General features: G+C 43.3%; 1 protein-coding gene across 5 annotated transcripts in view; it reads right to left on the bottom strand.

The window, feature by feature from the left end:
* The window catches only part of ARHGEF18 (Rho/Rac guanine nucleotide exchange factor 18), a 50,658-nt gene that overhangs the window by 10,247 nt on the left and 14,484 nt on the right, over positions 1-25,927 (bottom strand). For 2 of the 5 annotated variants that reach the window (XM_030231927.2, XM_018921611.3), the window contains 14 exons: positions 14,999-15,066; positions 13,415-13,478; positions 10,383-10,527; positions 9,504-9,616; positions 9,204-9,344; positions 8,499-8,749; positions 7,655-7,780; positions 6,307-6,424; positions 5,222-5,470; positions 4,324-4,400; positions 2,394-2,572; positions 1,953-2,044; positions 1,461-1,649; positions 706-837 (listed from right to left, as the gene is read on the bottom strand). In XM_030231927.2, the coding sequence (XP_030087787.1) occupies positions 706-837; positions 1,461-1,649; positions 1,953-2,044; positions 2,394-2,572; positions 4,324-4,400; positions 5,222-5,470; positions 6,307-6,424; positions 7,655-7,780; positions 8,499-8,749; positions 9,204-9,344; positions 9,504-9,616; positions 10,383-10,527; positions 13,415-13,478; positions 14,999-15,066 (1,944 nt within the window). Of the gene's footprint in view, positions 1-705; positions 838-1,460; positions 1,650-1,952; positions 2,045-2,393; positions 2,573-4,323; positions 4,401-5,221; positions 5,471-6,306; positions 6,425-7,654; positions 7,781-8,498; positions 8,750-9,203; positions 9,345-9,503; positions 9,617-10,382; positions 10,528-13,414; positions 13,479-14,998; positions 15,067-20,925; positions 21,011-25,927 lie in introns of those variants that run through there. The other 3 variants (XM_018921612.3, XM_018921613.3, XM_018921610.3) reach the window with 3 other exon arrangements.

The following is a 25,927-nucleotide window of genomic DNA, read 5'->3' as shown; positions in this document are numbered from 1 at the left end:
TCTGCATGAAAATAATCAGCTCCCAGAATTGCAAGTTCATGACATGGAATACTGGTCAGCAGGAATATTGCAGTCACTGCAGCACCACTGGGACTGTGGAAGGAGGTAAGGGGAGATGGACCTCCTCTTGCAAAAAGTACATGACAGCTGTATGGAGCCTTCCAGAGACATCAGAAAGTGCTCTAGAGATTAACAACCAGTGAAATAAGGGCCATTCACTTTTTCAATTAATGCATGAAGCAAAAATGAAGATAAATAATATCTGGCCTTTCCTCTTATTTCATTAATTAACTGATAAATCATCTGTGTCAAAAGAACAATTTATATTATCTAAGGATTCAGCAAATCTCTAGTGACTGTGCAGATACAAAGTGGAAAAAAGTGTTCATGACATAATGAAAGCAGACAGCTGAATTCAAATTTTCTAGGTTTTCAGGCCAGGCTTATTTTTTTTAAACAAAATTAAAGTTCTGCATGGAACTGTGGTAATTATAAAGAATGAGTTACAGCAATGCCCTTAGCATAACACTGAGAGCCCTACTCTGCTCTCTAGTGTTGGTATCAGGAGCAAAAGATCCAACATGCTGGAGATTTGCTCTGATCTTCCTTTGCAGAGCCTGGTGAAGCTTCAATTCTCTGTTCTTATTGTCTGTACAGTAATCACAGTAAAAAGATCAGAAAAATTCTGAGTGTTCCTTTTCTTACTTTTACTTGAAATTGAGGGACTACTGTCATATCCTCCAAAGGTCTCTGCTCTCCGGGGGAGTCCTGAGCCATCCTCAGGCTGACAGGATGCACTGCCAAAGTGAGTGAAGATAAAGTCCTGGAGATTTTCAGCTGGGGAAGAGGAGAACATGTCATATAAACAGCCATGTCCGTGCAGCAACACAAGTTATCATGCTAATGAGTCCACTGTAAGTTCAAGCAGTCTGAGATGTCCTCCAGTACAGATGAATTTTCCTTTGTGAGTAGCTCTGCATGACAGGCTCTTCATATGAACATGAGCTCTTCCTTACTTGCAAGTTAAGATTATCAAGCTTTGAGTGTTTGTTTTTTCTTTCCTTTTTTTAAATAGAAACCATGTTTGGGCTTATTTTCTTTCTAAACACACTATCTTTAGACAGGCTGGTTTTAAGAGATAACCCTCCTATAATATTACATTTCAGGACTGTGTGTTAATAGAGCACTCTGTTACCCTTTCTGAACAGACTCATCCTAAGATTCCACTGGTTGATCCTTAAAAATAGAACAATCTAAGCTGTGCAGGTCTTTTACCTAAACCCACAAATGCACTTCACCTTTCTTGCAGGTTGGTTCTGGGAACGAGGAAGTCTGACCCGTGTTACATAAAAGCATTATGTTATTATAGGATGATTTTCAGGGCCTGTACTTAGATCCTGGGTGCTTATCCCCACCCCAACACCTGAGTGAATGCCCACACATTCCCACATTCCATTCACCTTCAGTCACTGCAGACTTCAGAATTGCCTCTCCTTGCAGATTCTCTGAGATATCCCCCCGAAGGAGCAGCCTGGCACGGGATCCTTGGGAATGGTCTTCAAAGCCATTCACTTCAGACATTTCCAGATAAATCTGTTGCTTCTCAGTGAGACTCTGCAGAATCAGGTCATCTTTCATGTTCAAACGCTCTGAAGAAGAAACAAATTCAGTCCTGCCTTCCTTGTCACTGTCACAGGAGTGTGTTCAGTTTGGGAGATTATCTTTGATTTTATGGCCAGGGCATCAAACGCAGAGATATAATTAAGACTTAAGGAGAAAACTTATGGAGCAGACAAAGCTTATTAGACTTCTTTAGCCACTATTTTTACAGAATCTTACACCACCTTGAAAGACATATGAAGGAGAAACTTGATCTTGATAAAGAATTAGACAGCCATAAATCATAAATAATGCTGAGACACAGCTTGTAGAATATATAACTAAGTCATTACCTTGAAAATCTTTTAACTTTGCAGCTCTTGCTTCAGCCAGCCTCCTCTCTGCTTCAGGTTCATTAAATGTACCTCCTTCCTCATCAGGACAGCTGTCCAAAGGGAAAGACAAATTTATGTTTGATTTGCAGGTGAGATAATTTAAAACCAGCTCAGGATTCAACTCGAAGCTTTTGCCTCAGTTGTGGTTTATCCTGATTGTCAAATCTTCCTCCCTTTTCCAAAACCCTGTTGCATTTGACATCAGTGAGTGTTAAAGTCTTTGACTAGTTTTTATTTCATCTTTATCAATGGTTTCTTCCCAATGAACACAAACAGAATTGCACACTGAAGTCTTACAAAGGAAGTTTAGGGAGAGTCAAAAGGATTTTAAAGATAAATTTACACCTGTGAGTAGAAGACAAGCAAGAAATCAGGCTCCTGCTTTTCCCCCTGCCTTACCTCTCCACAGCCCTGCGGATGTGTGCCATCCAGGAATTCCTCTCCTCTTTGGAGCTGGTGTGAATTTCATACATTTCTGGTCCTTTTAAGGAAGCACTAATTAAGAACATTGCCTTTTCCTCATTAGCTACCTCTCTCACAATCAATTTTTGCAGTGAGATAACTGGTGGCTTAGAGTCCTGTAAAATAAAAGACAGTGCATTAGATGTGTTCTTTAGGAATTGTGTTTCCTAGGTGCCCCCTTCCTGTTCATCCAGAGCCACCAGGAGCTGTAACATCATGAAATAACTCTGATCTTTTCACATGGCACTTCTGAAGTTGTCACTTGATCAATGAAAACGTGGAATGAAGAATATGCATGTCAGAAACAAGAGGTGTTGATACCTGACTGAACATCAAAGCCTGTGTCAATTTAAAGATTCCTGTTGAGTCCCAGGAGTCAAGAACAGGCTCAAAAATTTTTGCTCAAAAGGAGGCAACCCCAAAATTTGAAAAAGAAAACAAAAACCTTAATGACATACTGTGAAGTGAAAGGAGAAAACAAGATGAAGTGTTAGAGATTTTAAGTTGGCTACAAAAGAAATAAAACAGAGGTGTTAAAGGGTGTCAGGCCCTGATAAAAATGACACCAGGTGACAGGTAGTGTATTGTATAATGAGGATTAACTGGATTAGCTGTCAGCCTTTGCAGTGAAAACACATTTACAGGAGGGATATTAGTTACTAAAAACCTGTCTAGGCTTCCTACAGCAGAGCTCCAACATATGCAGCCTAGAAAGTTCCTTCCCAGGAAAAAGCAGCTCGTTGTGACTGCTGAACCTTCACAGAATAATCTAGAGCCATGATAAGAGAACTGAAGTGTGAAGCAAACACCAGGAACAGCAGCTTCTGCCAGCTTCTCTGAGCAGCTGTACTGCAATTCCAGACACCAACAGAGGTCACTGGAAAAACAGAATCACTGAGCAGATCCATTTGCTCCCTCACTTGATTTATTTATGGAGAACTGATATTAAATTTCAAATGAACTGTATATATACAGAGATGCAAAAAAATTGGTCAGACTCTAAGTGTAGAGCACGTTTCCAGAGGGGAAAAAAACATCCACCACACAGCACCCTGTTCTGTGCATTAGGAGAAGGGTAATTGAAAAGCAGTTGTTTGTACAGCCCTGAGGTCACCAAAATAGCTTTTGCCATTAGAATTAATCAGCTCTAATGTTAATGTTTTGAAAAAAAAATACATCCAAGAAAACAATTACATAAAAGAGTTTCTCTGTTACAGGTTCTACAACAGCCATCAGTGAACTAGATCAGGACAAAATGTACAAATTAACTTCTCTGAGGACACCTGTGGAAATGCCCTAGAAAAGCAAGTGAATTCACTGAACGTTCTGGAGTGCTGCAGCAATAACATCTGCATTTAGTGCTTATTCCATGTCTTTCCTGAAAGTTCTCTGCCCCTGGTAAATCTCAGGGCACTGTGACCACAGTTAGCACGTCCCTGAGATGGCAGATTCTTTCCCTGCACACTGAACAGAAGCAGGATTTATCTGCAAGTATTTCAAAGCACAGTTCTAGCATGTGCAATGTCCATAACACTGTGTACAAAATCTCAGTCTAACAAAGTCCAGTGAAAGGGAAAATCACAGCACAAGAAGAGGAACAGTGAAAACCATGGGAGATGTGGCAGCTACAACTGGCCAATGCAAGGAAATACTGATTTGCACTGGGAGAGTGGGGAAAGATTCAACAAGTACCAGAACTGCTTCACAAAAAGTGATTCCATAATACTTGGCTGATTTATTCACTTAATTTTCTTCCTGAACCACGTATAACAAGTATCTAACATCCTTAATTGTGTTTCTTCTGTAGTTACTGTCACTTTCATAAATCCTCTAAGTGCATACATTAAATAAAGAGAACAATACCTACCACAGATGCAAATGTGTATTTTTGGTCCTTTTCTTGTAAGAGCAACAGTACATCAGTGAGCAGGACTGCCAGAATATCTACAGTAAAAAGAGACAAAAAGGGGAAAGGAAGTGATATTTCAAAGCAGAAAGACCAGTCCAGACTCAAAAATCACTTAACTTGTATTTCCTGCAGGCTAGGGAATAGCATGTCACCATTTGCAGTATTTGGTCTGTTACTGCCTTCCACCTGGGCTGGCCCCAGCCAGGCTGCACCATGCAGCACCAGCTGATTTAAACAGAGCCCATCTAAAGCCTGAGAACACCCACACACACATCCTACACATGGACTCCAGCACCCCAGAGGGAACACATCTCTTTCAACAGCAGATTCTTCTGGAACTGCAGCCATTCAGGGCCCACCTACTCCCGGCTGCACTTTCTGTGTCACTGAAGCTTTTTCTTGAGCACTTGAGCAAGGAAGCTGCTCCAGCATTCCCTGATGGCCACTGCTTTGATTTTCTGGCAAATGCAGAATGAAGTGTCATGCAGGTGACATGACACAGGTTCTGCAAAGTGTGAAGCAGAGCTCGCACAAGATAATGTCTTTCCACAGGAGACTAAGTCAGGATGACTCAAAGCTTTGTCATCCATCTGAAGACTTCCCTCTTGAATTGGGAAGCAAACCAGCCAGATAATAAGCAAACAGCATAAGGAACTTATCATGCACCATTACAGAGATGCTTATTGGACAAGCCAAGAATAGAACAAGTGCTATTTCCTCCAATATCCTATTAAACAAGCAGGTTATTGTCATCTTATTTTATACCCAATCGATCAGTAATAAACAGTTACTAAAAAAAACCCCCCAACATAAATCTTGTTTCCCAGTTGTGTTTGTGCCCTTGCTGGTGCTGTACCTTTGAGCCTCCCTGATGCAGCTTTCCAGTACAGCATCCCATCCAGGAGGAGCCTCCTCTGGCCCATGTCATCCTTCCTGAACAAAAGCCCATTCTTGCATTTCCCAGATGATTTCAGCTCCATTTTGTGCATGATCTCCTTGAGTCGCTGCCCCTTCTCACACTCGTTTACCATGGCATCTACATGGCTGATGGTGTCCTTAATCAAACCAAGGGCCTGGGTCAGCTCCTCGTAATCTTTAGTTCCAGCTAAGGGAAAAGAGAAGCAGTCAGCCACATTTTCAACTCTAAAATACAAGACATGAGCCATCCAAATGTATTTTAGCATAAGGGTTCCATACTGGACACCTAACAGTATTTTCTAAGAAAAAAAAATTAAAAAGTTATTATTTAAAATTTTATTTTTATTTTACTATAAAATTTTATTTTAATAAATGTTATTTATTTAAAAATAAAATATAATAACCTAAAGCTCTGAAAAGCTAATGAACCAACAGGCTTGACTACTACGGGTTTGTGGCTGCAGACTTTAAATGCTTCTCTTCTCCTCTGAGGAGAGGCTGAGAGAATTTGGATTGTTCAGCCTGGAGAAGAGAAATTTCAGAGTGATCTAGGTGTGGCCTGAAGGGAGCCTACAGGAAAGATGGACAGAGACTATTTAACAAGGGCCTGGAGTGACAGGACCAGGGGGACTGGCTTTAAGCTGAAGAAGGGCAGGGTTAGATGGGATATTGGGAAGGAATTCCCCACTGTGAGGGTGGGGAGGCCTGGGACAGGGTGCCCAGAGAAGCTGTGGTTGCCACTGGGCCCCTGAAGCATCCAAGGCCAGGCTGGATGGGGCTTGGAGCAACCTGGGATTAGTGGCAGGTGTCCCTGCCCATGGCAGGGGGTAGAATGAGATGAACTTCAAGGTCCCTTCCAACCTAAACCATTCTGTGATTCTCTTGACCCTCTGAGGTGAGACTGATCTGGCATCATCAGCCAACAGAGAAGTGAAAAGCAGGTAACTGCCTGAGTTAAGAACATGCAAAACATGGCAGAAAAAGGACCACAGACAACTGTGAGGCTTGCAGGAACCATCCCACCTTCTGTGTTCTGAATGATCCTCTCCACCAGCACCGGGTACTTGGTGATGCGCTGGGTGACCAGGAGGATGCACTCCTGAACACCCAACCTCCTCACAATGGAGCAGTTCCCAATTTTCTAGAAAACAAGAGAAACTCGTCACACCCACTGTGCATGGTGCTCTTCTAACTCCCTCTCCATTCACATGCCTTCTGCCCCAAAACACTTCTGCACATTAGACACAGCACCATGAAATTAGCTGCACTCTTCTACTAAAGCAAAACTCCTGATAGCATTCAAAAATTGCCTTCATTGCTGGAAAATATCTTAGGTACTGTTTTCAGCTACTGTTAACTAAATGTGGAGTCAATCAGGGAAACTTCCAAATCTGAACTGTCTGACTGCCTGTTGCTAACTGATCACACTTTATAACAGGGTCAGACCTTAAATACATAGAAAAGTTCAGTGGTTTCAAAACCAGACCCAACCACCTACCAGTCAAATTAGATCAATAACGAAGGAATTAAGTGTTTATTTTACCACTGTATGCTTCCCAATAGTCTGACCTACAGAAACACATTCCTGTTTAGAAAGGGAGGACTGTAAAGCACCAGTTAATCTGACTGCAGGTACAGCACACACCTGGCAGCAGGAGAACACAGCACCAAGATCTTTCTCTGCAAGGACTGAAGCTGCATGTTTTAAAACTCTGGTCACTTATTTAGTTCCCTGGAAGTGAAGGGCTCTCACTTTAAAGGTGCCTAGCTAAGATGAGCTGTAAGTACAGAGCTAAGCTGGAAAGTTCACACAGTATCACTTACTGGTGACTGGAAAATGAGAATATTTAGGCCTCTGCAAAGCCACCTGAGATTCAGGTTACAGCTTCCACTTGGGCTGTGTCTCTTCAGCCCTTCCTATTACCTGCACGGTAGAGTGTGCAGCAAACCACCCTGGAGCCAATCTTCTGCCTTTGGAAAGGTGATGGCTTGAGCAAAACCTGACTAGGAGTCTCTGCTTTTTCTACAGCAGCTCATCAACAGCATTTATCATTGATTTAATTTATTAACAAACCAATTTATCCTGATGGCCACACAGCAGGACAGAGCCCTGAATTGAGCAAATACTCTATTCCCCAGTCCTGGGTGCTCTCAAGAGCCTGCCTCAAATGTAACACTTCCTAATTGTGGTTTTGTCTCCAAGCAGCTCAAAAGATCTAAAATACAAGAAGCTCACAACCCACCAAATAATGAGAATATGCCTCGAACCCTGCTCATTCACATTTGAGGGATCTTCAAGTACAAAACAAAGCCCAGAGCAGTGAAGTATATTTTGCATAGTCAGAATAGGAGACTTCTGGTTACTGTTTACCTTTATTAAATTTTGGAATTTCTTATTGCTTTGGAGCAGGTCTTTGTAATGGCTGACAGCTTCATTGTGTCCACAACAGAACACACCATATTTTTCTTTCATTCTCTCCCCATTTTCACCTGAAAACTAATTGGAAATAGAAGAATGAAAGACATGAATCATTTAGAGTAAACCTACTTCCTCTATAAACTCCAGGTCTAACATGGTTTCTAAAATATTTCTCCTGTATTTCAATTTCTTCTGTACCAGAAATGAGACATTTATGCAGTGTGACATGTGAGGGCTTGGAATACCAAAAGACAACCAAATATTAAATGATGGTTGTAATTATGAGAATTTTAAAAAAGGATTTCTGGATCTCTGCACTTAAAAAGTCTGTGAACTGTAAAAGCTGAAGGGCAAAAAAAAAAAAAAAGTCATGATATATGATAGAAATTGTTGCATCCACTCCATGCCAGAATGGTGCTAAAGCTGCCATTAGTTCAAAGGATCCTGACTGTATTTTTAAAAGATCAGAATGAAGAAGTCTGGCTTTATCTGAAGGAGAGCCAAGTCTAGAATGGACACTAGGAATATGTTACCTTACTCTTGGAATAAATGAAAAATTGAACCAAACAAGTCACATATCCTACAAGGTATACATGTGCATGCTCAAAGAACATTTAATCACCATTTCATGTTACTTGTGACTAGATATATTCCAGGGAGTCATGCTCCCACATTAACTGGGAAGAGAACCATAAACCAGGATGAAATCAATCTTTGCATCACATAACTTTACCCTCACAGGTAGCTTTTTAGAGGCTTTCTAGTATCAAGATCATTGGTAGGATTTAATTCACACCTGTTTCACCAAGAGGTCTCCAATGTTCTGGATTATATAATTTCGGTCACTGCCTTCTTCCAAGGATTCCTTCCGTCTCTCCTTCAGCTGGAGCAGGAACTGCCCGTGCATCTCCAGCAGCTCATCCACACAGGGGAAGAGCTTGTTGATGACTGCATTTGAGAACTGCAGCTCCTCTCTCATGGCTCTGGAGTACACCTTCAGCATTATTTTCAGTGTCCTAACGTGGTGCATTTCAGTCTGCATTAGTTCTGGGCAAGGTGAAATACAGAAATAAAATCAAAAGTCATTTATATGCTGTGCAGTGAGCAGGGAGACAGAAGAGCAGGCTCTGAAAGCCACAATCATCTTCTTCACTACAGTCTGTGCATCACTCATGTGAAGCTCTTAAATTTGCCTTGCTAATGTCCCAACCCAGCAGTGACCGACCCTACTTATTTAAGGACATCTCCCAGTGGCAGCCGGGCTGTTCCCTAATTGTACAGCTAGGCTTTGCTGCTTACAGAGCCCTGCTGAAACCCATGGGGTGCTTAAAGGGATTCACACAAGGAATTACACACATTAATGCAGGTAACACACTCAAAAACCTTCACTCAGTTTTCAAGCACCAGTCAAAATGGGAACCAACAAAAATGATTTCTGCTTTGTATCACAACAGTGCCACAATGAAATAGGAAAAGTTTGAAGAATAACAAATACTCTTACCATAAATTACATCTTGCCTTTTTATAACATCTTTCCTTTGCCTTTTTGCATAAGGCTGTTCCACTGCAACACTCCAAGACTCTGCCTCAAACTCATGAGCATCTGTTTCTATTTCACTCCGGAGGGACACAGAATATGCATCTAGACCAAAAGCACATTCAATTTCAATCATTATTAAACTGTTTCTCACCATATCCCTGCTTACCATCAGCAACAACAAGGGGAAAAACACCTCAATGCTGCTTTCAAACCCATGGGAGAAGTTGCATAACAATCCTGAAAAGCACAGAAATTCCATACCTTCCAGAAAAATGGAGTCTGCTGTTGAAGGTGCAAGCGAGATAACGTCATCTGAAGTCTGCTTAAATTTTACAAAGCCTGAATCCCCTTCATCCATGTCTCCTGAAATTAGCCTAAATGGCCAAAGAAATTAGACCAAAACAATTAAAATAAAATTTAAAAATCCAACTTCTTCAACAAGCATCTTCCCTAAACTACAGTGCAATTATCTTACACTAAATAAATAAAAGATATCACTGCACTCTTTCAACAGTCAAATTAATTTAGCAACTCCAACACTGAAATACTGCAGTTTAATTAGAGCAGCATGAGCAAAGCTTGTAACTTCTGGTATGACAGTTTACAAGGACATCACCTGGTGACAAGCCACAGCCAGTTCAGAGTACAAAGGGCACTTTCACTGGGAAGGGAGTATAACTGGGGCACATCAAAAGTAAATAGCTACTTAAAACAGCAGATAGCCTTGAGTTTGTCTACTATTTTAATGAAGGTATTCAGCAATTTAAAACACTGCTGCCTCCTACACCAGCCAGCACCAGCCCAAACTAGAATAGCTGAACTCAGATGAGATCACTGAATTTCACAGCAGTTCTCAAGACAAATACATGCATGAAAACCATAATTTAGACAGAAACACTCAAATACTGCACTATATTACACAATATCTTTTGTGACACAGGACAGAGGGACTAAAGACAAAAAAAAAAAAAAAAAAGGAAAAATAAAAGCATTGGTCAGGGAAAAAACCTTTCAGAATTAAAAGCTCAATAAAATGCCTTTGAGCTTGAAAACATGACACGAGTTCTCGCTTTTCTTTTCACACTGGGGAAGTGGGGGACATCTGAAGCCAGTGGATTAGAAGAGAAGCATTTTACTCACCCGAATTTATTAACAGCTCCAGCAGTGTTCAGTGAAGGCTGGGAATGTCCTCTTTGGGCGATAGTCATCCCGAGGTTCCGGGACAGTGCTGGGGTGCCATCCGCTCCCAGGAGGAGACTTCGGGGCTGCTCCTTCAGAGAAGTGGCTAAAGAGGCAAAAATGGAATTGGTGCTCAGAAAATGAGGCGTGCACTGCAGCTCGCCTGCTCGCAGCCCTCGCTCGGAATGCGGCCGGAGAACTGACAGGATCTTGGATGTCAGGAGCTCATTGTCCAAAAAAACATTCTCATTCCATTTTCTTGAAAAGGAACCACAAAAAGACAGCTCGGGGTGAGCTGGAATCGCATTGCTTCTGCCGCTGCTTTTTGAATTTGTATTCCCCATGCTCACCACTGGCTGCCCTCAGACCTGGCACAGTAAAGTGGCCCCAGAGATGCTCTGTTTTTATACTACCTGTGATCCTTCTAGAAATGTAAAGCTGCCACTTAACTTACTGTATTGGCTAAATCAGCAGGTCTGAAGTGCAGGAAATTGGTCCCTACTGTGCCCATTTAGTGTGGAAATTGCAAAGTATCTTCTCCTTTAGTAAAACACCAGAACCTACACACAATTATTCACACCCCACCGTATAAGGGCACAGAACATTTCATGGCAAACAAGAAAAATCAGAGATCACAGAAAAAAACCCACAAGTTCTTTGCAATGCTTACTGCTCACAGCAATTTATATCTGCATGCATACACACTGCACATAATAGATACCTGAGCTAAATTTAATTTTAATACTGCAGCTTTTTAATGCTTTTTAAATCTAGACAGACTGTGAAGTGGAAAGATATTTGAAACTTTAATCACTATTACACAATATGTGGAAGCCTGTAATAGACTTATAAAAAATGGATACAATTATTTAGTACTAATGTCTGTAATAAATGATAAGAAACGGGAGACAAAATACATCCTTTTAAAAAAGGAACTTCAGGGAAGTCAAAGACGAAGATTGCCAGCCAGACAATCTTTAGAATTGATCCCAGACAAGGTCTGTGGCTGTCCTTTTTCAAAGAGCTTTTAAGGACATGGGAGTGGGATCTCACAGATCCCTGAACCCAGGGCTCTGTCACTGCAGGGACAGACCCAGCTGCTCTCCCAGTCCCATGCCCAGGAGGCTGCTCCAGAACCAGGGGCTGCTGCTGTAGCAGTGCAAGGGGGTCTCCAGTTCCCAGATAAGGATTATGAATCACTCTCCTAGTAAAAACACTCGTGTCCACTCAGCCCTAAAAGTTCCCCCTTTTCAGCCTGCCCTCCTTAGTGTACCTTCACTACTAATTCTCTCCTCACCACTTCTGCCTTCTCAGTGAAGCACAGTTAAACCAAGGTATTTGTGGTTCTCCTCATGAAACAGGTTTTTCCACATTTTTTCATATCCCTGCTCTATACCTGCTTCTTTCTCATTTAATCTCCATTGACAGAGGAATTGTTTTGGGGCTGCAGGGGAGGTCTCATCAATGACATTTAATAGAAATTATATCACCACATCTTTTCCTGCTGGAAATACTTTTCCCAAAACCAGTTTGGGTTTGAAACCTCCTAGCTACAGTATATTGTCAGTCTACAATGAACTGGGTAAACTGAGTCCTTTCCATCCTCTCCAAGCCCCAAAAGGAGACTTATTAAATATCTGAAAGATTTGCCCAGTCAGATTTCTTAAACAAGGGCTTAATAACCAATGTCCCTGTGTTTCCATTTGGGGAAGCATTGAAATTATTGGCCATCAAGTTCTCTTTCTGTGCTCCTCAAGTCAGGAACAAAAAGTTCTGTTACACAGGGATAGGCCAGTCCTAAAAATCTCCAGAGGCAAAACAAGGGGACAGGGATGGGGACACACAACACAGTTTATACCTCTCTGAAAATTAATTTTTCTTTTACATTGAGACAATATCTTTGGGGTTTTTTTGCTGGGCACTGCAGTCTGCAGGGTTATGCTGTGGCTAACAACATACAATGCCCAGGCTATTAGCTGTTCCTTTAATTTCCAGCTTCTGCTTTTGTCTAAGGAAAATGAGTACTGTCTGCCTAGCAGAGCCTGCACAAGCCATTTTCTGAGTTCAATTAGCACTGTCTGCACACTGCTGTGCCCACATCGATCGCTGCTCCCCTCACACACACCAGCCCTACAGACAACTTCTCCCATTTTCATCAGCCCTTGCTTCCTATTTTAGTCTCTGCACTTTCTCCTAAATGCACAGACCCATTCTGGGTAATGCAAACAGCCACTTATCTCCTTATAACAATTATCCCCTGTGCTGCCTCTTGGGAAGAATCATTTAATGAAGAGGACACCTAGCAATGCAAATGGTACCTGAAAACACCCAGGGTGATGCTCAGACATCCCAGTCAGCTGTGTCTGACACTCACCTGCTCTGTTAACACAGACCTTGTAACTTCTTGTGAAATTAAAATGCCATTTAATACACCTGTGACTGGGATGGTCTTTTTCCAGGAGCAAAAAGATATTTCAAAGCCTATGCTGCACAGATGCTCTTTCTTCTTGGTTTTTTTTTTTTCCTCCTAGATCCTTTTTCCTCATTTTGTTTCAACAAAGATTTATGTTTAGACCATTAGTGCTAGCTTGTCTTAGAGATTTCTAGCAACCACTAGCTGCAGGCAAGTTTTAAATAGACAATTATGAAAATCTGATGTAAAACAAAGTTCACAGTTCTAGTCTTTTCAGAGGCCAGAGAATAGACAATCAATGAAAAACGAGCTTATTGATCCTTTTTCACCATGATATTTTGAGGTTACACAGCAAGAAGGTATAAAGAAAAATAAAAAGATAAAAAGATAAAAACACACAGGAGATTGCTAGGAGCCTCTAAGCCATTCCCAATAGAAAAAAAAATGAAACCATCTTATTAAAAGAGACCTTCTCTATACTTCAATAACACACCATGTATAGCCTTTAAAACATATTAAAGAAAAAAAATGCAATTGAACAGATAAGCCTTGAGCACAGAAATCATTCTTTAGTACAAACCTGGGGAAATGCACTGGGGCGAACTTTGTGGAGATCCAGAAGGTCTGTGCTGCAAATCTTTCTGCTATAGGAAAAAATACAATATTCTTACACATCCAGACCAAACTTTCAGTCCAAAATGAATCAGATTTTTCCTATCCCACAGCACTAACTGTAAGTGAAGATGTTCACTGAGAATATAAAAATTTAACACAATAACAGCTTTGATTTCTTCATGTGTCAGACGAATGACATAGAGACATTGACACTTTGTAATAAATTCCACAAAGTATAAATCAGGATGAAATAGAACCAAAACTGAAACTACAGCTGAATTAAAGCTATGATAATTAATTTATGAGATGAAAGCAACCCCTTCATGTTGACAGCCTTCACTTTGCTGTAGTTTAGATTCTAGCAATACTGACTAAACTAATCCAGCCACTTTCAACCAAAATTCAGATTTTCAATTTCAAATTGCATCTTTGGTAATCTTTGCTAAACTTTGTCCTTCTTGCAACATTAGGATATTAAAAACCATTGAGATAAAAACTATCAAAGATGCAAAGAAATTAAATAAATAACACAGGCTGTAACAAATGGCTTCTGGGGAGCTTCTCTTTGGGGTTCCCATTTCTGACTGAATTCTTCACCCCATTTTGGGCTAGCACTCCCTCTCTGCTCTCTTCAGGAGTGGTTTGTCAGGGCTGATTCAAGCATGAAGTTTTGGGTGGTAGTGAAGAGTGGAAATAAAAGCATCAGAGCAAGTGAAGTTTTCGGTTAAAAAGGAAAATTCACAATGCCCTGAGATGTTTAAAATTATATATCAAAACCCCCACAAGAACATTTCTGCTCTCAGAAGAGTTACATTCTATATCACCAATGGCTGAACACACTTCCTCTAACCTCTAATTGCTCAGGTCTGAGCTGCTCTGCTCTCTCTTTTCCCTCCTCACAGTACTCCCTAATCTGCTATCAGTCTCTGAAATCATCAGCACTTGCAGGTTAAAACAAACTAAAACTCCCTCAAGTATTATTAGTTATAAGGAGGAGGAAATGATTTTCAAAACCAATACCAGAACAAAAAACCCAACAGATAGACATCTATGTGAAACAACTTGTGACCTTACATGCAATCACAGGCACCATGGTGACTGAGATAAAAAAATAAACAGTATAGCAACACCAAGCTCATCACAGTTCCCAAATGAAATCACTTATTCTGCTTTTTCCAGCTTAGAAAGAAAATGCAACTCTTACAACCAAATTCCCCTCCATCCCTCATGCTCTTCCATCAGTTTTGAGATGGCAGAACATTCAGAGGTACCATATAATTCAATTATATTCCCCAAAAAGTTTGAGCACTCTTAGGGTTAGTCACAGTTCTGGGACACAGGCTAAGGAATTCACAGTATAGCAGTAAAATGTTTCATTTAATTTCCCTCCACACACTATCATTAATTACTATAATAACAAGTTAATAACTACTCAATGCCTCAAAGATGTAGGGCAAGATCCTGTACTGATGAAAATTAAACCACTGACACAAATTAAACTTATCATGTCAAGCCTTGTCATTATAAAAGAATAAATGTTGAAGCCCACCTTGGGTCTGATGCTGCTGCATTCAGTCAGCAAACTCTTGCAGTTCTTGTGGACATTGACTGCACAATCTGAAATGCAGACACACAAAAAAAAGTCTTAATTATTCTTCTTTCCTGTCTAGGGAAAGGAATAATGGCACACAAAGGATCTTAATTTTGGAAGAGGTGCAGAGTAAGCTCAGGTGTTGTGGCAAGCATCCTTGCTGCGCATGTTCTGGTCTTGATTTTATATCAAACCCTTGAGTTTTTGCAGTAAGACTGCACCACTGAGTGCAATTCACACATGCAAGAATCCAAGAGCCACTCTGGAATGCACGAGCAGTTTTTGCCCAACCTCCACTCAGTGGAGCACAGCTTTCCTCATTTTTGCAAAGGCCATTTCCACATCTCTCCCTCCAGAACTGATACCAATCAAGGGGGCAGCAATTCTTTGGCTCCACAGGAATAGCTGCCTTTCTGCATGGACTGTTGCTGGGAGCTGCAGTAACTACAGTAAATTAAAGATCAAAACACTCTCCAGAATCATCAGAGCATTACCAGCACCACAGCATCACCACCCTTCCAGCTGCACAAAGGAATTGTTTCCAGATACAGGAACCAAAGCAGCTCTCTCACCCAAAAGCCATAAAACTATTACTAGTATAATAAAATCCAATCTCCTTTTTTTTTTCCCCTCCTGATAACTACTTATTGAGAAAACAGGAAAGGAATCTGATAGTGCCAAATATTTTCTGCAGCCTTTCTGCCCATCTATAAAGCAAGCCTTCATCAAAAGCAAAGCTGGACACCAACAACTCAGTGAAGGACACCAGGATTTGCCTTTTGCCAGACATGCCTGTTAAAAGAGAAACAGAACAAAACTGGAAAGATGAACACCATATCTGCTAGAGAAAAGCCAGTTTATGTTTAAAGCACAGAGGAAACACTATTTAAGGTCCCTTCAGAACCACCCCCGCCTGGCACCAGGACTGGGCGTCTGCTTTAAGCTCCTGGCTAACCCACAGTGATGCTCACTTGTGTTTTCCATAATTTCAGCAAAAGCCAGAGAACAGGACCAAAATACCTACTTGGCTTTAAACACAAAAAAATTAATAAAGATATAAAAACAAGACTGAAAGAATGACTGAATGCACAGACCTGCAAGATGCTCACATGTTACACAACTTCCCCAAGTGTGGGAAATGAAGTGCAGAGTTCTGCTCCCAAGTGCCTGCCGCACACACGAGAAAAACCAACCTCCACAAAAACTACCACCTCCCACAACTTCTCTTATTTGGGATGTTCCTACTGCTACCACACCCCACGCCACAAACCAAAAGGCACCACATCTAATTTCAAATGTATGTGCCTTTGCAAATGCATGAGAAAAAATGTATCAAAATTATCACTTCTTAAAACTGTGTAGAGAATAACAAATATATTCATTATTTCAGCAATGATAAGGCCTCCACCTACCATAAGGGAATGAAGAGCTTGTAAAAAGACATGCCTCAACAACAAACAAGTAGTTGAAAATGGAAATCCCTTTTCTCTTGAGACAAAGGAAATCCCTTTTCTCTTGAGACAAAGAAACGAACTGTAGGACAAAAATCAACACACAAAAGGAAATAGAGAAATTCTCCATGACGTCAGGCTGGGTTGGCTTCAAGTGCTGCTCACAGATGGGTTCCTTTCAGGGCAGAACAGGCAGCCCCATGGATGCCCGAGGTTCCTACAGCCACTGCCTTCCCACATGGTCCTGAAATCCACATAACTCATCTAGAATTCTGTAATATAATCATCTAGAAACATCAAATTTCAACTAGATATTCATATTCCCCAACATTTCCCCATTTTTGGGGGTTACATTCAGTAATTCTCTTCCTATCAATGATTAGTAGGACCAATTCCTCTTGAAAAGCTTGGGTTCCTTGTTAAGGTAACTGCAAAAGGGATCTCACTTAAAAACATATTTCAATTTTAAAATCATGCCCTTGCTCTGGTAAAGATAACAGCTCGTGGCACTCTCAGTAGGCATTTTTCACTTAATCAGCTGACATATCTAATAGTGCTGTGTATGACTTCCCTCCACTGCTGAAAGGTTCTTTACACAACAGTGGAGAACATACTAGAAAACAGAAAAGCTGCAGGAAAACTGCAGCTAAATCCAAGGACCTGATTCTCTGTGAGACTATTTGAAATGCATTTACTTAATGATTTCAAAGTGGCATTATTTTTGCCCACATAAGAGAAATCTGAAACCTGCCAGAAGACTGTTTTATAAGCATACTTCATTTTCTAAAATATGCTCCAGCTTCCTCTATTCAACATTTCTGCAGTGCTGAAGGGAGGCCACTCTAATTCAGGATAAGGACCTTCTGAATACCAGTGGCTTGGTTTCCTTTTAATGCATGTAAGATTTCTGCATTTATTTTTATTACTCTGCATTCTTATTAAGACCCTCTGAAAATGGTATCAGAGAACTGCAGGGGTGAAAAAAACAATGAGGGACATGAGGGACAGGAGACAGCAAAGAAGGGACAGGAACCTGCACAGATGGAGGCTGATGTTTAAGAGCAGAAATACACATGAAGGGTTGTTTACAGGTGTAGAGAAATAATAGATCTCTAACAGGTGTATAGAAATACCAAATTTTTATCTTTTCCAGTCATCTAGAGTAAAGCAGCATCAGTAAACTCAAACTGACAAAAAAATTATTTTTGCATTTACTATCAGTAGGATTTGGTCTTATTCAAATCAAGAATTTGGGAAGAAAAAGAAAAAGAAAAAATAACAGCTCTGGTTCTGTCAGCAAGCTCTTCCCAAGCTGGAGAGGCACAGAAAATATTCCTGAGAATATCTTCTCTTTTCCTGAGAAAGGCAGAGATAAAAACTCAGAGGACTGCAGCCAGGCTCTTCCTTGTCTTCTCCCTCAATCACTCACAGAATAGCAAGAAGATGAATTTGGCAGGGAAAACCAGACCCTCCAAAGGATTTCATCTTGAGACAGACTGTGCAGAAGGGCTGCAGTTCTGGCCAGTGCTGCCAACACCAAAGTGCCAACACACCGAGAAGGTCCAAGGATTTGGGTCACCTTGACTGGATGGGGACAGGAGCACCACTACAGCTGAGGGTACCAGAGCACCCAAACCACATGGCATGGAAACTGAGCAAACCCACCTGGCTTGTTCCTGGGCTTTAATCAGCAGCTTTGGAATTGAGACTGAGAATTTTGGGAGCATCCCATTATCCCAGATCTGCTTACTACAGTGACAGTCACTCACTTGAAGCATTTTGCAGGAGCCTGTGCCAAAGATGACCTAGTGAGTGACTAAAGCAAAGACCAACCAGAAAATAAATATTTAAGACTAAAAGGCTCATAAACATCAGAAAAGATCCTGTTCATGGCTGAGGGTAACGAATTTATAATCTGGTACAATAAAAACCATTTCCCTTATTAATGAGATGTTTTCCCAATGGCTCACAGAAAGTAATTTACAGTCTAGGAGCATTTTATTGGACAGGCATTACAACACCCAAAAGCAACACCCTATTCACAGCAGGAGAGGGCAACAAACCTGGCTGGAAAGGGGCAGGCAAAGACATTTTTTCCCCCAGCTGGAATACCTTCCAGGGGATCAGACACTGCCAATGTCCTATAAATGTCTTCCAGAATTGGATTCCAGGGCAAATCTATGACTCACCAGACATTATGAGCACTATGACCCTGACCTTTGGTCTGGAACGGTACTGCCCAATAAAATAACTCTTAAAAGACCATTTGCAAACAACAACTCTCAGACAAAAATGCTGTGATTAATCTAAAATTCAACTATTGACTTTCTTTATCTCAAAGATTTTTTTTGTGTTTATTTTTCAAATGACAGATTAAAAACAAACCACTTTAAAGCAGCTAAGTTCAAACAGGGTCAGACTTTAACAGTGCTTGTAATAAACATGGAGTTCAAGGGTATTCACCACCTGTGAAATCCAATCAGCTGAAAAGAGCTAAGGACAAAATAGCTTCTTTGTTAAATTAGTAATTTTAATATTTTTTTCCTCTTTTTAACTGTCCAATCCTTCAGGGATCAAAAAGAATCTCTTCCCTCCTTCCTCACCCTTACACCACACAGGGAACTCCTCCCTCTTGAACTGACAAAGGAAACAACCCTCATATGAATGATTAACACTGAACATAATAAACTCTGCATTTATAAACAGAGATGCACAACAAAACGGCCAAGTAACATCTCAAACCACCACAGCATTCCAGAAAATGCAGAGTGACTGTGATAAAACTTCTCAGGAAAGAGGAGGAGTTTCATTGGAACATGAGGAAGTTTCTGTATTGAGTAAATCCAGGTCAGGTACCCTGAGGAACTCGGAGCAGATTTAACTTTGTCCTAGTGGCTCCAGTGGTCAGTGTTTACTTGTTTTCTCACTTGTCTAATTACGCAGAGGCAGAAACCAAAAACTGGAAGGGTACAGGAAGATGAGATACTTCACATTCTGAAACAGAGACAGTCCACACCAGAGAGCAACAGCACTAAATTATCAAGTTTCAGCCTCCCTGTTAGAGCATTCCTCTTTGGCTCCAAAACAACCTATAATTACTTGCTCACTGTATCTGGTTTTATTGTCAAAATATCAGTTGGATGAAGCAGAGAGAGGGGTTCTGTGATTCCCAGCAGTGCAAATTCTGGAGGCCACAGGGTTTTCTTTAGGCACAGAAACATATAAACAACTGATACTTCTGTTTTTTAAACACTGCCAAGTAAAATCTGCATGTTATCCTAAAATAAAGAGGAGTCTCAATTCAATTGTCTCACACTAAACCCTTCCCCCAGTCTACGCTACAGAACTGAAGCAGCAACTATGACAATCATAAAAGGTATTTAAAATATTTCATAGGTAAACAGTAGGTGGAACTACTACACGCAATGTCCGATGGCTCCTGTCTGAGAGCCATGTTTCACGGGTTTCTTTTATTTTACCGTGCCAAAGAGAAACTATTACCTTCATAAAATTAAACAAAAAGGGCCAAATAAATAAGCCTGCCATAAAACTCTCTTAAGACGGGAGTGAAAAGCAACTAAGAAGTAGCCCTTTTTTCTCTTGGTGAGACACCAAATCTCCAAATAATATTCAGAAATTATGCTTATTTATTAGAGCAACAAAACCAAACACAGCACCAGAAACATTCAGAAAGCTGTTCGAATCACTGCCTGTTCCCCTGCTCCTCCTCCAAAATCCATCACCACTCCTAGCTCCTGCTGGCGTTTCCTTTCAGCACACAAAAGCGAAGCTGATACCATCTCCCGCTCCTCTCCCCAAGGAGTCAGAGATGTGGAATATTTAAAATGGGCCAGTCTTCGCAATTGTGGACAAACGGAAACTTTCACCGCCTTTTTCTCTAACGCATTTAAGGTCTCTTCACGCAAATCCCAGACTTTTCTCGCTGCTGAAGCACCAGTACACACAATGTGTGTAATAACCGAGAGGACGAGGTGCCGGATATTATGATCACAAGGATGCTCGGACTCAAGCTGTGGCATAAAGAGAGCCGGTTTCACTCAGGCTTCAGCCGCTCGCCACCCTATCGCAAACAACAACATTGTTCTCTCCTTCCGTAGCCCTCGAAAGAGCTTTCTACTATAAACACTGCATCTTTCAAGCTGCGTCCCGTCCCGCAGCTGAAACCCTGAGCTGCACAGGTCGGGACTGCTGTAAACCTGTGGCACTGGGGCAAAGCGAAGATAAAGCCGCTGCCCCGGCCAAACGCCAGGACCCCTTGGAGTCCTCTGAGCCCCCGCTGCCCGCACAGGGACCGGAGCCGGGCGGTCCCCGCGCCGCGGCCCCGGAGAGGGGGTGCCGGTGCTCGGCAGCTCGCTAGGGCCGGGGGGAGCGGAGCCAGGGGCCGGCGGGCGCGCTGACAGCCCGGTCTCTTACCGGACTCCCCGGGGAGCCGCCGGTTCCCTCTCGGTCCCGGGAGCCGCCGCCACAGCAACAGGAAACGCCCCCGTGTCCCGGAAGGAAAAATGGGAATGAGGGTGCGCCTGCGCGCCGCGGCACGGCCGGGCAGGGTCCCGGCCCCTCAGGGACAGCGCAGGGACAGCCTGGGACCGTGCCTTCCCCTCAGGGAGCACGCATGGACACCATTAGCCCGCGCTTTCCCCTCAGGGAGAGCACCCGCAGCCCGCACGTTTCTCTCAGGGATGGCACACGGACACCCTCAGTCTGTGTTTTCCTCTTGGGGAGGGTACACGTACGCCCTCAATCTGCGTTTTCCTCTCAGGGAGGCCACACGGACACCCTCAGTCTGTGTTTTCCTCTCAGGGAGGGCACACGGACACCCTTAACCCGTGTTTGCCTCTTAGGAAGGGCACATGAGCACCCTTACCCCGTGTTTTCCTCTTAGGGAGAGCACACGGACACGCTTAATCCTGCGCTTTTCCCACAACCAAGACACTGGCCATCCATATTCCGCTCTTACCCCTCAGGGAGAGCATTAACATCATTATCCCATAAGCTTCTCTCAAGGAGGGCACACAGACATCCATGTTTTCCCTTCAGGGGCGCCATGAGCACCCGCAGCCCATGCCTGCTCCCCATGGAGAACACACGGCTGCCCTTAGCCTGATCCTTCCCTCGGGAAGAGCACATGCAGCCCTGACCCACGCTTTCCCCTCAGGGATGACACATGGCCACCCTCAGCCTGCGTTTTCCTTAGGGAAGGATATGTCTACCCACAGCCTCTGCCTTCCATGAGGGAGGGCACTCCTCAGGGTGGAGTGAGTCCCTCCATGCCATCCTTTGACCCCCTTGTTCCCCTCATGGAGGAGACAGCCATTCCAGCTGCTCCTGCCCCTCATGGCCACCCATAGCCTGCTCCTTTTTCCTGCAGGGAGGGCACAGGGCCCCAACACACATCTCCCTCACAGAGGACATGAGCATCCTGTGCTTCATCCTCAGGGAGGGCACACGACCATCCATTGCCTGCTCCTTCCTCCTGCAGGGCCAGCATGGCCACCCATAGCCTGCACTTTTCCTCAAGAAGGGCACAGGGCTCCCAGCCTGCATGTCCCCCTCAGGGACACCATGAGCATCCTCAGCCTGCACTTTCCCCTCAGGGAGGACACACAGCTACCCAGAAACCATGACTTCTCTGAGGGAAACACATGCCTCTCCCCAACCCACGTTTTCCCCTCAGGGAGGGCACATGGCCACCATTAGCCCACAGTTCCCCTCAGGGCGGGCACATGGCCACCATTAGCCCACACTTTCCCCTCAGGGAGGGTACATGGCCACCATTAGCCCACACTTTCCCCTCAGGGAGGGCACATGGTTCCTCCCAGACTAAGGAGGCCCCTAATGGATGGGATGTGGCACCTCAGTGACACCTTCAGCATGGCACTTCATATGTTTTTGCACATCGCCTGCGACTTGAAATACATAATTTGTTATTAAAAGCCCAGTGGGATTTGCCGTCCCAGCGTGCTGGAGTGTTTATGAACACCCTGCCAAGGCAAGGCTGCAGTGCCCAGAGGGTTGGCAGGTGCTGGCTTCCCTATCTGCTCTCAACAGCCAGTGCCTGCCCAGGCCTTTGCCAGTGACCCCTGCACAGACAAATGATGAGAGGAAAGGGGAATTATCTTCCCTAGCAGGAGATCCATGCACTGACTCATAGAACCAAACTGCTTGCTGGAAAAAACACCTTTTCCCTGACACAATAAGGTTTGATGTACTAGCATGGGGCTGCTGGAATACTCAGCACAGGCAGGAAAACTGGGAAGAGCTCACCACCCAACTTCCCCTCCCGATTTCACTCTGAGGATTTAAAATACTGATCAAAAGTTTGTCATATTTTCAATCACACATATCCTACTTGTCTGTTGAGCTTGAAAACACAATATAATCGATTACAAAACAAACTTCCCTCTCAAAATCCACCCTGCAGGTTTCCCCATGATGCTTTGAAAGAACCTGCCACTTTCTGGGCTGGAGATGTGATGAAATCCTACCATGGGGCCAGTGTGATCTCTGGTTTCCACCCTGACACCTGTTTAATCGATTTTATTTTTATCTTCATCTCATAGTTGCAAGCTTTTCCAAAATGTTCCCTTTTGTGCTGCTTCTCTACAGGACTGAGTACACTGCAGTCCCAGTTGTTTACTGGGGCCTGTCACCACTACAGAGAAATTATCATTACACAAAGCAGTTTGGGAGTAAACAGCTGGCTGTCACTTGGTGACTGATTAATCCTTGGGCACTTCAAACTTCGTGCTTTGCTGTAATATAAAAGTAAAGCATTGCAGATTGCCCAACTGCAGCTGTCATGGAGAGAACGTGCTGTGCTTGTGCAGCCTCAGGGCATCGCCACAAAATCAGTGCAAAATCTGGCACAGCAGCCAGCTCCAAGACTCTGTAGCTCAGAGCTAAGGTTTGGATTGCAAAGAAGAGAAGGGTACCAGCTGTTTAATCTATGTAATTCTGTAATAGCAAAAGATTTCTTGCTGGATGTGTCTCAGGTTGATTACTGTCCTTATGCATTTGTCAGCCCGAGTGTACAAGATCTTGAGGTTTTATCAGGGAATGGAAGGAGCGGCATTTGGAGATGTTCCAGATCAAGGTACTACTGCCCAGAAAGAAAGTGAAAAGCAGAGAAGGAGAAGCACTGAGAAGAGTATGTGCTTTAGTTTCCTTTCCTAAGCCCTCTGGAGCTGGCTGAGCCAGCTGTGTGTCAGGACACTCAGCTCAGTCAGTGTTTCCTCTGCAACCAGCACTGCAGCCACTTTCACATTTGCTTCAGATCCTGCTCCATTGGCTCAGAACCACCTTAACCCACAGCCCGACGCAGCCGCTCTGGTTTTGCCTCTGTTTATTTGGACTCCTGTCAGTAATAGTTTATTCCAAGTGGGACTCCCAGACCATTTATCACTGTCATCATGTTACAGCAGCCAAACCTCCTTTTTCCCCCCAAACAGAAGATTTTTGGCAGCTGTGCCTCTCTACGGAAATGCAAAGTTCCAGGTTGTCTGCTGCTTTTCAGATTTCTCAGGACTCTGTGTGGGCTGTGAACAGAAATTTCAGGATAGAAAATCAAGTGATTCCACCTTACCATAAGCCAAAACTATCCTTCACCTATTAGCTTATTGGTACTGCATTGGGAATCTAAAAGCAAAACCCTACAGGCACAAGTGCTGAGTGAAAAGTGAATTTCACCCCAAATTTCAGGTCTAAACCAAAAGCTATTCTGGCCTCTCCTTGGTCATGGGTGGAGGATGTTTGCCAGACAAACTGCAGAAATCTGTGTCCTCTCCCTTTCTCGTTGTGAGAAAGGAAATGGTTTTCCAAACCTCTTTCACAATGCGCCTTAAATAAATCCTGGACACCAGTTGTTACAGCAACCAGTTAGAGATCAGCCAGTGCACTGAAGCAGCCAGCAAGGGTCAGCCTAGGACAGGTGGACAGTCTAGCACAGCCTGTATTGTTCAGGAAGATTCATTAAACTGAGCACCTTCTCTTAAAGAAGAGGAGTTTGTCTGAAGCCTGCCAAAGTTTGGTCACAGCTATATGTTTCCTTGGAGGAGGATGGTCAATCTGTCACCCCTGTGGGGGCCTGGGCTCTGTCTGTCCCATGAAGTAATAGAGATTGATTTTCAGCTAAAGATGTAGAAGTCCCATCTCCACCTCAGTGCTTAAGCTCAAGGGAAGCAATCCTCCTTCCATCTGTATTCCACAGCATATCCCTGGCTGGCCTCCATGGCACAGCCTGCTTGGAGAGCTCTCCTCCTGTCAGGGCTTCCCTGGGACTCATCTAACTCTTGTTGCATAAACTCTGGAAGCGTGTTTATAACAGAGGATTAATTTAGGCACAGAACCTTTTCCACCCGTGATAGCAAAGGCTCAAGAGGAGCTTTCTCATTTCCAGGTGAACAATAAACCTCGGGACTCACAGCTCACAGTTTACATAACGGCAGAGTTTGGGTGGCCACTGTTGTTGAGATCCCTGTGACTGCAATCATTCTTCTTTGTTTTTCATCCCTACCAGGCTCCTAACTGCACATCTGTGAGCTGCAGAGACTCTCCTGAATCGCTGCTCTCAACACACAGCACAGCCTTCTTCTCCCCTGGGAGACTCTGCGTGTGTGGATTGAGGATAGATGGGAGGAATCAGTGGGAGAGAGAAATGAGTTACCATGTACCAGGCTATCGAGCTGCCCACTTCCTTCACAGCTCACACACGTTTCTAACAGAACAATGTTTTTTTGTTCTGATTTAAATGCAGAATTCCTCCTACTGTTAGTATTTCTAATAGGAAGAGCTCTCACTCCTCCAGCTCATCACAGCCATGGAAGTCACCAGACCTTTTTTGTCCACTGGATAGTGAAAAGATCTCAGGCTTGCGATCATTCTCCCATCCTTCCTCCCCCTTCAGCTTATCTCTTGCTTTAAGCACCATCTTTTCCTGTGTTTTCCACGAGCCCGTTTTGCCTTGGACCACGTGGTGGTGCTGCAGTTAAAAATACCACGCAGACAGCAACAGCAACAGCAGCACCTGACCAGCGATGGGCTGAGGGCTGGCCGGGGGCCAAGGCACGGGGATGGTCAAATGTGAGTCCACGAGGAGAAAACAAGAGGCGCTGCCAATACCCTCACATCCTGGCAGCAGGCACGGCTCAGATTGAGCCTGACAGAGCTGCTCACACTTCTGAAAGTAGGCCTGCTGCTCTGGCTTCTCAGTGGCCACGGAGCTTGCTGTCCCAGAGCTCTGTCAGGGACTAGTCAGGAGACCACATACTGCTCCGAGCCGCAGTAACGGGAGCTGCTGATATCAACTACCAGCTCAGCAGCAGCTCGCAAAGGTTTCAGCTCAGCATCATCCAAATATAGGCACTCTCAGGCCATCAGCTGTCACACCACAAGTCCCAGCCCATCTCTCACCACAGAC

The sequence above is a fragment of the Serinus canaria genome, chromosome 28, assembly GCF_022539315.1.
Source record: "Serinus canaria isolate serCan28SL12 chromosome 28, serCan2020, whole genome shotgun sequence".
NCBI classification, from domain to species: domain Eukaryota; kingdom Metazoa; phylum Chordata; class Aves; order Passeriformes; family Fringillidae; genus Serinus; species Serinus canaria.
Note: the sequence above shows the minus strand (reverse complement) of the source record. Positions and strands in the feature narration are given on the sequence as shown.